Source organism: Tinamus guttatus, unplaced genomic scaffold (genome assembly GCF_059628265.1).
Source record: "Tinamus guttatus ecotype Peru unplaced genomic scaffold, ASM5962826v1 Tinamus_guttatus_pri_ptg000678l, whole genome shotgun sequence".
NCBI classification, from domain to species: Eukaryota; Metazoa; Chordata; class Aves; order Tinamiformes; family Tinamidae; genus Tinamus; species Tinamus guttatus.
The window spans coordinates 76,908-89,969 of record NW_028289212.1 but is presented as its reverse complement, the minus strand read 5'-3'; the positions used below and the strand labels follow the sequence as shown (position 1 = coordinate 89,969).

General features: G+C 67.7%; 2 protein-coding genes and 1 non-coding gene across 4 annotated transcripts; 2 read left to right on the top strand and 1 right to left on the bottom strand.

The window, feature by feature from the left end:
- The first annotated feature begins 282 nt into the window (after positions 1–282).
- Positions 283–7,235, top strand: LOC148591894 (discoidin, CUB and LCCL domain-containing protein 1-like). The gene is made up of 13 exons (XM_088536597.1): positions 283–376; positions 2,725–2,946; positions 4,496–4,633; positions 4,730–4,781; positions 4,877–4,949; positions 5,011–5,144; positions 5,232–5,269; positions 5,347–5,541; positions 5,852–5,973; positions 6,075–6,273; positions 6,505–6,595; positions 6,676–6,713; positions 6,799–7,235. Exons 1-13 carry the CDS (start codon positions 283–285, stop codon positions 7,233–7,235), a joined length of 1,833 nt encoding a protein of 610 aa, XP_088392723.1.
- Positions 7,236–7,881: 646 nt separating this feature from the next.
- LOC148591893 (U11 spliceosomal RNA) lies at positions 7,882–8,008 on the bottom strand. The gene has a single exon (XR_015914004.1). It is a non-coding gene; the product is annotated as a U11 spliceosomal RNA (small nuclear RNA).
- Positions 8,009–8,447: 439 nt separating this feature from the next.
- On the top strand, positions 8,448–12,907 carry TAF12 (TATA-box binding protein associated factor 12). 2 transcript variants are annotated; one of them, XM_088536595.1, is made up of 6 exons: positions 8,448–8,466; positions 10,528–10,779; positions 11,098–11,175; positions 11,397–11,511; positions 11,611–11,699; positions 12,434–12,907. In XM_088536595.1, exons 2-6 carry the CDS (start codon positions 10,612–10,614, stop codon positions 12,467–12,469), a joined length of 486 nt encoding a protein of 161 aa, XP_088392721.1. In that variant the 5' UTR covers positions 8,448–8,466; positions 10,528–10,611; the 3' UTR covers positions 12,470–12,907. The 2 variants fall into 2 exon arrangements, with proteins under 2 accessions (XP_088392721.1, XP_088392720.1); XM_088536594.1 differs by lacking the exon at positions 8,448–8,466 and adding an exon at positions 9,107–9,244.
- The last annotated feature ends 155 nt before the right edge of the window (positions 12,908–13,062 follow it).

Sequence of the window (13,062 nt, the reverse complement as noted above, 5' to 3'; positions counted from 1 at the left end):
CCCCCGCCTCCCCCCGTGTCCCCGCGCCACGAGAGGGGACACGGCGGGGGGGGAGAGGGGGGGTCTGTCCCCAGCCGCGTCTCGGGGGCTCCGTGTCCCCGAGCCCGCGGGAGGGACCCGCGGGGCCCCCGGGCAGCGGCTGCAGCCCGCGACCCTCGCGGCGCCTGAGTGACAGCGCGGCGGGCCAATGGCGGCGCAGGGCCGGGCGCGGGCAGCCAATGGCGGCGGCGGGGCGGGCGGGGGCGGGCGCGGCGGGGCCGGCGGCGGCGGCGCGGCGGGAGGATGCGGGCGGCGGCGGCGCCGCTCGTGCTCGTCCTGCTCCGCCGCTGCCTCCTGCTGGGCCCGCTGGCGCTGCGGGCGGCCGGCGGACAGGACGGTGAGTGCGGCAGCCCCTGGCCCGGGACACCGGGAGCTCCGCAGGGTCCCCGCGGGCACCCTGCTCCCTTCTCCCCAGCCCGGGATGGGCTGGGACCGCGCCGGGAGCTCTGCCCGCTGCGCCGGGGATCGCCCCGGATCGGGATCGCCCCGGGACGGGCTCCCCGCTGTCCCCGGGTTCGCCCCGGACCGGGATCCTCTTGGACGGGCTCCCCGCTGTCCCCGGGATCGCCCCGGATCGGGATCGCCCCGGGACGGGCTCCCCGCTGTCCCCGCCGTCCCCCGGTCCCAGCACCGTGTCTTGCCCCAGTCCTGGCGCCAGTTCCCCCTCCCAGCCGCGTCCCGGTGCCCTCCGCCCCGCGGGAGGGGACAGTCGCGCTGGGGGACACGTCCCCGTGGGCTTCGAGCAGGGCCGGGAGATGGAAGAGCGAGGACATGTGTCCCCATCCCCTCTCCTCCGCGATAGCAGCGTGGGGACGGGGACACCACCACTAGCTGCCCCAGCACCCCCAGGCCACTGCCCCGGGGCTGCCGGTGATGTTCCTGAAGGAAAGCGGGAATTGGAAGTGAAACAGGGAAATGGTGATGACCCTGGGATCAGTCACCGGGAAGGAAGTGAAGGCGTCGCTGGCCTGGCCGCTTTCCTGCCGTCCGTCCCAGGCAGCGACCCCGGCCCCTCCAGCTGCTCCCACGGTCCCGGGCGGACTCCAGTCGCCGGCTCCAGGCTTGAATATGGACACCCGCCCTGGGGTCGGCTCCGTCCCGGCTGGAACAATCCCACAGCGGGCTCTGTCTGTGGAGATTTGCACGAGCCCTCTGCACCCGCCGGCCGTGCTGGGCTTGGGAATGCTGCAAGCCTGGAGCAACATGTGGATGTTCAGCCAAATCTCGCCTCCGAGACGTGGGAAGGTCATGTCGCCAACCGGGACCGGCTCTTCCCTGGGGTTTCTCATCCCAGAGAGAGGAGGCTGGGACGGGGGAGGGGAAAAGCCTCGCTGTGCTTCCTGGCAGGGGAAACTGAGGCACGGGGGAACACCCATGGGATAGTACCACGTTCTCCCGTCACGTTTTTGGGAGCAGCTGCTCCGCTGAACAGCGTCTATCAGGAGCTACCAGGAGACTTCTTGCAGTTTTTCCACCAGAGATCCACAGGGCGGGAGCGTGCCGGCGCACTGGGCTTCTCCCGGAGCATCTGCCCTGTTTTGTCTTTCCTGCTTCCTGTGAGAAAACAAACAATCCTCTGTCCGGAATCACCCGCGCGATGTGCAGAGCGGATGTGGATGCCGCTCGGCACGGCCGCAAGAGGAGCCGAGCGGGACGTTCCCTCTGCCAACCCCCTTTGTGCATGGAGGGGGACAGGGATCCCCATCCTCAGGGGATGGATGAGATCCCGAGTGTCCAGCTCGGGTGCTGAGTGGGGATCTCAGCCCTGTTTGCAGCTCGGAGCAGAGACGACTCCATCCCATGCTGGGCAAGGAATGCCAGGAAAAGGGGTTCAGGCCCTTCAATGCCCTTGGCTTTTTGGAGGAGCCCCGGGAATGGCAGTGCTGGGGCTCTGGGGGGCAGGTTGGCTTCCCTGCTGGGTTTCCTTGCAGATCCCGCCGGCTCCAGCTGCCCTGGCCAGAAGATCAACCTCAAAACGCTCCCACCTCTCCCCTCCTCGGGCAGCAGCACCTGGGGGGCAGATTTTCCCGGCTGCTCCGGTTCCCAGTGCAGATGCGGCCAGGCTGCTCCAGGGTCCCTGTCTCAGTTTCTCCTCCCCAACGTGCAAACCGGCCCTCGGCCACCCCATGAGGCAGCGGCTGCCAGCAATGCGGGGGGCCGGGATTTTCCACCTCCGGCCTCCCTTCTTCTCCCGGCCGGATTTTCCATGCTGGGATTTTTTGTGTGCCGTCTCCCGGAGACAGCGAGGGAGCCAAGGCAGGGGCGGGCAGCGCGGAGCAACGGCCTTCCATGACTTTTTTCTTTCCGGCCGCGGGAGAGCCAGGGAGGAGGCGGCAGAGAGAAAGCACTCGGATACTGAATCGCCGCTGGCACAAAGGCCTCTTTGGGGCCAAATTGCTGCTTTTGGTTAACTGGATCCGGTGGGAAATCCCTGCTGCTCCCCACAGCCTGGCACTCTGCAATGACTTTCCAGGGTCTTATCGGTGGCGGGATGTGGAGGGAGGACTCATGGGTGCCGGGATGCCCAAGGGGGACGGATCAGGGGGAACATCCCCATCCACCCATGCTGATGCTTTTCCACTAGGGAAACCACATTGGAGAAAGCAAGGCACAGCTCGGGCGAGCGGCGCCGCCGGGATCTTCCCGCATCCCGGCTGCCCCTCATCCCCGCTCCTTTCCCGGCAGGCGACGGCTGCGGCCACACGGTGCTGACACCGCAGAGCGGCACCCTGAGCTCCAAGAACTACCCGGGCACCTACCCCAACCACACGCGGTGCCGCTGGCGGCTGCGCGCGCCGCTGGGCGCCGCGCTGCTCCTGGCCTTCGGAGACGTGGACCTGGAGGCGGCCGAGGGCTGCGCCGCCGGCTCCCTGCTGCTCTCCGAGCCCGACCGCGGCATCACCTACGGTAAGGGGGAAAACCAAGGCAGAAGAGCGGGAAAATCCCACTTTGTAGCCGCTGCGGAGCCGAGGTGGGGGGGGATATCGTGCGCCGGGGCATCCCAGATGGGAGCAGATGCAGCTGTTGATTAAGCAAGTTGCTGCCCTGGGATTTTCCCGCAGCGGTTGAACTGGACTCCGGAGGGATTTGGCAGCCCTGGGAGTGTGGGGGAGCGGAAGGAGCCGGGTGCTGGGGGGACGTGGAGCGGCGCTCAGGACACGGAGCACGTTCCCGGCAGAGCAGGCGGCTTTGCGCCGGGACTCCGGCTGTGCCGGGAGCGCCGCCAGCGTCACCCCCGGCTCCGGCACGGCCGGCGCTGCCGTCCCCTGCGCGGTGACGTGCCGAGGGTCCCGCTCCCTCCCAGCCCTTGAGGGATCCCAGCTGCTCTCCGAGGGGATTCGCCGCCTCTGACTCACCCACGGCGCCCGCGCGGCTCCGGGGGGCAGGAATGTGCGCGGGGGCTGCTCGGCAGCGCTTGTCTGGAGGGCGCGGGGGGCAGCCCCCTCTCCAGGATGTCGCTTTTTCCCGTTCCCGGCCTGTGTCCCGCCGTGCCGGGGCCGCGCCAGGGGCTCCTGCAGCCAGCGCATTCCCGAGGCCTCCATGTCTGGGCAGGCCCCGCTCGCCCCCAGGGCTGGGGCTGGGACACGAGGCTGGGGACATGGGGACGTGAGGACCCACACATGGGGGATGCTCTGGGACACCTGGGGACACCTGGGGACACCTGGGACCAGTCTAGGGACATGGGGACACTGGGACCAGGCTGGAGACGCAGGGACAAACTGCAACAAGTCTGAGGATACAGGGATATGGGGAATAAGCTGGGGACATGGAGACCAGGTTGGGGACACAGGGACATGGGGCCTGGTCTGGGGACATGGGGACAACCTGGGGCCAGGCTAGGGACACTGGCACAGACAAGGACAAGGCTGGGGATAAGGAGACGCTGCTCTGGGTGACCTCGGGGGGCTGAGCAGGATTTGGGGGGTGCTGAGATGGGGTGACAGGGACGAGGGGCCCCGTGGCTGCTCCCCGTCCCAGGGCCCTGTGGTGTTTGCTGGAAGCCCAGAGGCCTCGGTGACGGCCGTGCCACGGAGCCAGGGACACCCTCTAGCGCCCCGTGGGGACAGGCCTGTCCCCAGGCCCCCCCGCCAGCCTGCTAAGCTCATGCCTTAATCAGGGAGATGGAGACCACAAATTAATTTGGATTAAACGGATCGTGGCGCCGGGGGATTGAGAGCAGCTTCGGTGGCTCCCAGAAAAGGGGGGGGGGGGGCGGATGGGGGTGCCGCGTGCTGTGTCCCCCTCCCTGCAGGGCTGTCACTGTGTCCCCATCCCTGCAGGGCTGTCATGGTGTCCCTGTCCCGCAGGGTCATCACCACATGCCATGTCCCTGTCCCCGTCCCCGTCCCCACAGGGCTGTCACTGTGTCGCTGTCACCATGTCCCTGTCCCGCAGGGCCATCACTGTGTGCCATGTCCCCATCCCCCAGGCTGTCACCGTGTCCCTGTCCCCGCAGGGCCGTACTGCCGCGGCGCTGGGCCCGCGGCCCCGCTCCTCGTCACCAACGCGAGCGCCATGACCGTCCTGTTCAACAGCAGCAGCCACCGCTCGGGCCGGGGCGTCCTGCTGTCCTACGCCACCTCCGAGCACCCGGGTGAGGGACCCCCTGCGGCAGCTGGGACCCCCCGGGGCCACCGGGGCGCCGGGTCCCATGCGGTCCCTGACCCCCCGCCGTGTCCCTGCCCTGCAGACCTGGTCTCCTGCTTGGTGAAGGGCACCCACTACACGCAGGAGCACGTCAGGTGAGGCCGGCCACGTGGGGACACGGTGCCAAGGGGGACAGCACCCATCTGACCGCCCCCCCATGTCCCCTGCCCCGTCGCGGTGTCCCGTGCAGCGTGTACTGCCCCGCGGGCTGCAAGGACATCGCCGGGGACATCTGGGGCAACGCGCGCCAGGGCTACCGAGATGTGAGTGACGGGGGACGGGGGCACCCCCGGGTGCCGCCCGCGCCCTCACGGCCGCCCGCAGACGTCGGCGCTGTGCAAGGCGGCCGTGCACGCCGGCGTCATCGCCGACGAGCGGGGCGGCCAGGTGGCCCTGTGGCGGCGCAAGGGCGTCACGCTCTACGAGGCGGCCGTCGCCAACGGGCTCCGCTCCAAGAGGTGCGCGGGGCTGCGGGGGGGGCACCGCGGCGGGGGGACACCGCGGGGGGGGACAGCAGGTGACACCGTCCGCACCCCCTTCCGCAGGGGCTCCCTCTCCGAGAAGCGCCTGGTCTTCCACAGAGGTAGCGCCCTGTCCCCCCCCAGATCGTGCCCGGCGCCGCGGTGGCCGTCGGCAGCGCTGACCCCCCTGTCCCCGCAGCCTGCGCTGACGTCCTGGACGTGGCAGCCTTCGACGCCTCGTCCTCGTGGCTCGAGGAGGACGCGCTGGGGCAGCGCCGGGCCTGGGGGGCGGCGCGGGCGGCTCTGGGCACCCCCGGGCGCTCGTGGGCCGCCGAGCCGGGCGCTGCGGCCGCTTGGCTACAGCTGGACCTGGGCGCCCGCCGCAACGTCACAGGTAGAGGGGACACGGGCGAGCGGCCCCGCTCCACCGCCCCGGCTGCTCCTCGCGCGTTGGCAGCGTCCCGGGAGGAAGGAGCGGGCGCCGGGGCCAGCGAGCGCCTTTGTTGGGCTGCAGCGCGCCGGAAAGGGGAGCTTTGTCCCTGCGGCGCCGGCTAATTGCGGCCAGGAAAATGGGCACTTTGTGCGGCCGGAGCGGGGAGGAGGGACGCAGGATGCGCCGGGGGCCATCGGCTCCGCTGGGTGCCCAGTGTCCCCCCCAGCGGGTGCACTCTGGCTCATGGTGCTGTGTCCCCCCTCCCCGGCAGGGATCGTCACCACGGGCTCCTCGGAGGGCCATGACTACTACGTGACGTCCTACAGCGTCTCCTCCAGCCGGGACGGAAAGAACTGGCGGGGGTACCGGGGCAGCGGCGGGCAGGAGGACAAGGTGGGTGCCGGGGGGGGACAGCCCCAGGGGACGCCCCGGTGGTGGTGGTGGCACCGCGTGGCCCCGTCCTGCCATGCGCTGTGTCACCCCGTCGCCGGCAGCTCTTCGAGGGCAACTCGGACGGCGTGCAGGAGGTGTCCAACGCCCTCATCCCGGCCGTGGTGGCGCGCTACGTGCGCGTGACGCCGCGGCGCTGGCACGGGCGCGCCGCCCTCAAGGTGGCCCTGCTGGGCTGCGAGGTGACGCGGGCACCGCGGCCCTACGGTGAGACCCGCAGCGCGGGGACCCCGCGGCCCTACGGTGAGACCCGCGGTGCGGGGACTCCGCGTGGCGCCACCGCCGCCCGCTCACGGCGCCCGCTCTGCCCGCAGCGCCCGGCACCCCCGGCCCCGCGGGCGGCCCGGCCACGCGCGTGCCCGGCCCTGGCATCACCGTGGACCCACAGAAGGCAGGTGGGTGCGCGGGGCCGCAGGGGGCCGGGCCGCCCGCGGGGCCGGTGCTGGTGCCGACACCGCCGCGTCGCCCGCGCAGGCTCCGCGCTGCTGCTCATGCTGCTCCTCGGCGGCGCCGTGCTGCTCTCCTCGGGGCTGCTGCTGCTGGCGCTCCTGTGCCGCTGCAGAAGGTGGGTGCCGGCGCGGGGGGCCGCCGTGGCCGCGCGGAGCCAGCGGCTGCTGCAGCTCCGCGTCGCTCTCTCCGAGGCAGGAAGGCGCCGGCCGAGCCGGGCTGCGGCCCGCTGAAAGGTAACCGAGGGCTCGGTGCCACCCGCGCCTCGAGGGGACCCCATGGTGGGACAGGGCGGGTGACAGCAGCGTCCCCGTGGCGCAGGGCTCCCCCAGGCGCAGCCGAGCCCAGCGTGTTCCCTGCGGAACCTGCCCGCCGCCTTCCCTGGTGCCAACCCGGATCCATCCCCAGGTAAAGGGGGCCCTGTGCGCGGGCAGCGGTGCCGCGAGCCCCGCACGGAGCCCGACAGCCGCCTTGCAGAGTACGCAGAGCCCGACGCGCGGCCGGGCAGCGCCCGGGCGGCCCCATGCGCCTTTGCGGTGCCGCCGCCGGACGAGGGCTACGCGCTGCCCGCGGGTCACTACGCTGTGCCGGGCCGGGCGCACGAGTACGCGGAGCCGCTGCCGCCCGAGCCCGAGTACGCAATGCCCTTCGGCGACGCCGAGCGCCGGCCCGAGGGCCCCGCGGTGCCGCCCGGCTACGAGGCGCCCGCGCCGCGCGGGGACAAGGCCCTCGCGCACGTCTACCACGAGGTGTCGTGAGGCTGCCCCGGCGCGGGGACGCGCCTGCGCCCCGGCCCTCGCCTTCCCCAGCGTCTCGAAGGAAGGTTTCTACAGAGCAACCCTATTTAAATATATATTATGTATGTATATAGCGTTTCCCTCACGGCTTTCCATCACTCAGCACACGCCGGTGCTGCAAACACCCTGGCGGCAGCCGAGCGCTGGGAACACGCAGGAGGTTTGGCTTGTGATGGAACTCTGGGCAGCCATCAGCAGGTATTTGTGGCATCTATGTGGCACCTATACATATACACCAGTAGGGATTTGCAGCATCTATCGATCCCCATTGGTGGGTATTCACAGCATCTATAGATCCCTATCAGTGGGTATTTGCCACATCTATAGATCCACATCAGTAGGTATTTGCGGCACCTATAGATCCACATCCGCGAGTATCTGTGACAACGATACCTCCACACCAGTAGGCATTTGTGGCATCCCTGTGGTGTCTATAGATCCGCACCAGTGGGTTTATCTGCGGCGCCTACGGCCTCCCAGTAGGGGGTACTCTCCGCAGCTATGACCGGCCCCAGCACGAACTCCCCGCAGCGGGAGGCGCCGGCGGTGCCCACGTTCCCATGGGAGCTTCGGGCGCCGCTTCCTACGTTATCGTTGAACCGGGGTGTGGGGCGCCAGAACAAGCGGTTACCGGCGGCCCTCGCCGCAAAAATTGTGCTTCCGAAATCTCTTGATGTCGATTCCGCGGGGGCGGCCGCAGCCCCCCCGTGCCACGCACGGCAGAAGCCCTTTTTAAACGCTCCGCTCGCGCCGCCGCCGCCGCCCCGCCGCCATCCGCTGCCCAGCTCACGGCGAGGCCCGCCGCCCTGCCCCCGCCGCTGTCGTCCCGCTCGCCCTGGGCGCTTCCCCCCACCCGCGCTCCCCCCGTCTCCTCCGCCGTTTCTGCCGCTTTTTGCCCCCAAATACCATTTTTTCTCCCACTGCAGCGATATGCAAATCACGCGGGGCATACTGGGACACCCTCCCCGCAGCACCGCCCCCCGTGGTCCCGCCTGCGCACGCGCAGAACCTCCCAGCGTGGGCGGGAACGCGCGGGGGGGGGGAGGGCCGGAGGGCCCAGGCGCATGCGCGGCCGTTGCGCGGAGGCCCCCGCTTCCGGGGCGGGGCTGGGGCGGGACGGTGCCCCGGAAGGGCTCGTGCCGCGCGCGGAGACAGCGGGGCGGCGGTCGGGGACCCTGCGGGACATGGCGAGGTGCGAGCGGCCGGAACCGGCACCGGGCGGGACCGGAACCGGAACCGCTGCCCGCCCGGGAGCCGCGGCCCGCAGGGGCTGTCGGGGACGCGGGCCCGGGGCGGAGCCGCCCGGCGCGCGGGAGCCCGCGGGGCCGTTTGGGCAGCGGGGCGAGCGGAGGCGGCTGCTCCCGCGGAGGCCCCGGGCGCGTTGGGGTCCCGCCGGGCCCCGCTCCGCTCCGCGGGGGGCTCTTGGCGCCGGGGCCGGTTCCCGGCGGGGCTCGGCGGGAAAGGGAGGGCTCGTTCGAGCAGCCCCGCGCCCGAGGGCCGCCAGCGCCGAAACGAAGCGGCGGCACCGAGAGCCGGCGGCACTAACCGAGGCCACCGGAGCCGTTGCCGCCGTGGAAGGGAGCAGCTTAGCGCAAACGCCAGCGCTTGTGGCCGGTACCAAGAAACCCTCCGTCTTCTGGCGTCAAAACGACGTTTTGCCAAAATCCCCCGTTGGGATCCCCTGAGGGATCCTCTGGCAACACACACTGGGTTCCCGCCTAGGCTTAAAATAGTGGTAGTGGCCTCTTATGTCCCCCATGTGATGTGGCACCCGGTGAAACCACCCCTGTGATTTACTGGGTCACATGTGAAATATCTGGTATTCCTGTAGGAATGGGAGCTGCTCGGAAGAGGAGGAGGAGAGAGTAGGTTAACGCTGGCTTGCTGGAAGCTCCCGGGAAATGGCCTCTCCGCTCGCCGGGCCCACGGCGGTCACTGCTGTAATTAAAGATCTAGACACTCAGATAGCAGTAAGTAAATGAGTGACCTTGCCAGGAGCGGCCTGGGATCCTGCAGATCCCGTTAGTTTTGTGCCTGGCGATCTTAAAAGCACCTGCCAGGATGCGATAAGATGGCCAAATAAACGAGCAAAACTGTGTCGTGCTAACGAAGTGCACGAGGTTCCGGAGCGTCGCCTGGCGTTGGCAGCCCTGCATGGCAGTGGGAGTCCCTGCGCTCCAGGGTTGGGAGCAGGGGAGCGGCTGCAGGTCAGGCAGTGCTTCAGCACGAAACCGAGGGGGCCTGGGGCCAGCAGGAGCATTTTCCAGCATAGCATCTGGTCAACTTGAAGGGCATCCCGCGTAGAAAACCTTCCCGCGTTGGCGCGTGGGCTCACGTTGGAACCAAGCACTAAAACGGCCCCGTGCTGAGTGTGTCCGTGTGGTTCCTGGCTCGTTGCTTTTGCTGTGGATTAATCCAGACTAACAAGTTTGCTCCGTGAGGGGAACACGGCCGCTTGTCCCAGCGGCGACAGACGCTCTGCGGGTCGGGTTGAACCCGCCGGGCTCTCCCGTGCGGGACGGGGCCGGGTCGGTGCGAGGAGGAGGCGGCTGCGCTGCGGAGGGGCTGCCGGAGGGGGTTGTCCCTCGAGGCCGTGGCTGGCGCTGCCCGTCCTGTCCTTGGCGCTGGGCTGGCCAGGGATGGAGCGCGGCCCGGGCTGGGGCGGCTGCCCTTCCCCGAGCCGGCTGCAGCGCACGGAGCAGCAGAGCCCGCCCGAATGCGGCTCTGGAGCCTCTGCCGGGCGCCGCGGGATTCGCACGGTGCCGCGGGCTGCCCGGGAACGCGGAGGGTCCCGCCATGGGCAGGGCGGCCGCAGCCCCCTGCGCCCGCTGCGGCTTCCAGCGCACGGGGCTGTCCCGGGGCCGCCGCCGCCTCGTGGTGCTGTCTCCAGGCTGGGAGCCCCGCGGCGGCGCCGGGGCAGACGCTGCTCCGCAATGGAGCCGGGCTGGGAATGCGGCGCTGCCCGAAGCGAAGGCTCAGCCGGGCAGCGCCGGGGAGAGGGACGCGCGGGGGCTTCGCTCCGCAGCAGGAGGAAGGGGCAGGAGGAAGGGGCGGCCGCTGCCTGTGGGCGCCGTGCGCGGCCCTTGCGCTTCTTATGGCAAACTCCGTTTTCCAGGGAATGTTTCCCCTTTCCTAAACAATCCTCCTCCCCTCCTGCTGTGTCCGGAGAGACCTGATCCATACAAAGCTCCGTGTCCTCTCTCATCCCTTGGAGTTCCCTTCTCCCGTTGCTGACCGTGGCTTTCTTTTCCAGTTGATTGGCTTGGGTCCCCACAACCCCAAGAAGAAGCAAGACCTAGAGAAGCTTTATGATCTAAAAGCTAAAGCCCAACAGATTATGAACCAGTTTGGCCCCTCTACCTTGATCAACCTCTCCAACTTCTCCTCCATAAAGCCGGAACCAGCCAGCACTCCGCCGCAGAGCTCCATGGCCAACAGCACCGTGGTGGCCAAGATGCCGGGGACGCCGAGCGGAGGAGGGCGGCTCAGCCCCGAGAGCAACCAGGTAACCCCATCCCTCCTGCGGGGCCTCTGGGTTGACTCCTCTCCTTGGAATCGTTGGGAAATACTTAATAACAGAGGGTCGAGCTCTGTTCTGAGCGAGCCATCGTCTTCATGGAGTAGCTGGGATCTGCTCTCCGGTCAAAGCTGCCAGGGATGCTTGGAAATAGCCGCTCGAGAGCTGATCCCACTGCAACGTGACCTGCTGTGCTCACCTGTGCCACGTGGGCTCGGCAGAGGTCCGGGCTCTCCTGCAGCTCTGCTGGGGCAGCTGCTTTGCTGAGGCAGGGCTGTGAGTTCTTCTTTCCTTCCCCGCACACAGGTGTTAACCAAGAAGAAACTGCAGGACCTGGTGCGCGAGGTGGATCCGAACGAGCAGCTGGATGAGGACGTGGAGGAAGTAGGTACCCCAGGAGCTGCCGCAGGGCTTCCCGGAGCAGGGCCCCCTTGGCAAAGCAGGAGGGGTTGGTTCCTGCCCTGCTGCCGCCCTCGGACACCCGCTGTTCAGGAGGGGCTTCAAAGCGCAGCCGGCGCCGCTGCGCGCCGGCCCCGAGCGCGGCGCGGGGCGCGGGGCGGTGCTCGCTGCTCACGGCGCTGCCGCCCGTCCTCGCCCCGTGGCAGATGCTGCTGCAGATCGCCGACGACTTCATCGAGAGCGTGGTGACGGCGGCGTGCCAGCTCGCGCGGCACCGCAAGTCCAACACTCTGGAAGTGAAAGACGTCCAGCTGCATCTCGGTGAGTGGCCACTTCCCCTCCGGGGAGAGCCGGGACCCCCCCGTGCAGCCAGGGCGAACGCGGCCGGGGAGCTTCCCTCACTGCTGCCCTCCCTCCCAGAGCGCCAGTGGAACATGTGGATCCCGGGCTTCGGTTCTGAAGAAATCAGGCCCTACAAAAAAGCCTGCACTACAGAAGCTCACAAACAGGTAAGGAGCCCTTGGGAGTAACACCTAGAGTAGGTAGAAGGATAACAGGGGCAGAGGTTCTGGTGCTGCTGGCACCACATGAATTTGCATGCTCTCTTCCCGGGGCTTTGGAATTGAATCCCCTTTGAGGGTCCCCTCGCACGTCCCCGCAGGGGGCTGCGGTTGTGCAGATCCCGGCGCAGCGGGAGAGCCGTGTCCAGGAACGCTGGGTTCAGTGGGGGCGCGCGCCAGGAACCGGGGGCCTCCACGCCGCCCTTGCCACCCTAGGAAGAGAAACAGCTGCAAGAGGCTTAGAGGCCTGGGAAGGTGCAGGGAGAGAGACAGCTGTCCTGGAATTTCAGCTGGAGACTGGAGCAGAGCAGCTCTGTTTTCCCTTAGTTTTTCTTCCAGTGTGTTGGGCTGCTGCTACTCGAACATGAAGTCAGCGGCGAAGGCCGTGGGGCGGGCTGGATTCGACGCACGGTTCAGTCCTCGTGCCCCTCACCTGCAGCTGGAGTTTTACGCGGTCGCTGCAGGCTGGAGGTGCCAGGGAGACTCCAGGTGCTGCTTGGCTGGCTCCAAGCGCACTGGGATTTCAATGAACTCGAAGGGCCGGTGTTGGAGCGAGTCAGGCAGCATCCCGAGGGGAGCCGAGATCCCGTCTCCTCAGCCCTGTTCCCGCAGGGGGGGTTTCCAAGCTCGTTTCACAGTTCCCTTGCCGAGGCTCTTGGCTTCCCGTGTTTTTCTTGTCGCAGAGAATGGCGTTGATCCGCAAAACTACCAAGAAATAAGCGCTGGGAAGAGCCGGGAGATGACGCCAGTGCATTTTGGGATCTATCTGCCTCTCCGCCGACGCCTCCGCGATGCCATCCATGGGATATTTTTTTTTAATGCTTACAGAGAAGCATATATTTTTTATTAATGGTGCAGCAATATCTGACTTAATGGGGAGATCTGCCAAAAACGTTCTACGCCCCTTTCCTCATCCTCACTAAGAGTGCAACGTATCTCAAAACAAAGACTTTTTATTTGTGACTTGGAAGTGGTTTATCGTATCAGTGATTATCCAAGGGACAGAGCATTTGATCTTGTGTGGGACAGTATTAGCAGCATCTGTAGAGGTTTTTGTTTCCTCCTTCCCGCCCCTACCTGTTCCAGTACTTTGTAATGTCAGTGTTTATATAAATACTTGAGTTTGTTTTACATGAATAAAGAAATTATTAAGCTAAGGATAGGGCCTGGTCTCGTGCTGTGCAAGGGACAGGGAGAGAAGCCGCGAGGGAGAGGAGCAGCCGGGGGAGACCTGGGGTTTTGTGCATCGCGTCGGAGGGCTCCGGGAGGGAGCGGGAGGGTTTGGCGGCTTCCCGGCCGCACTAACAGGGCT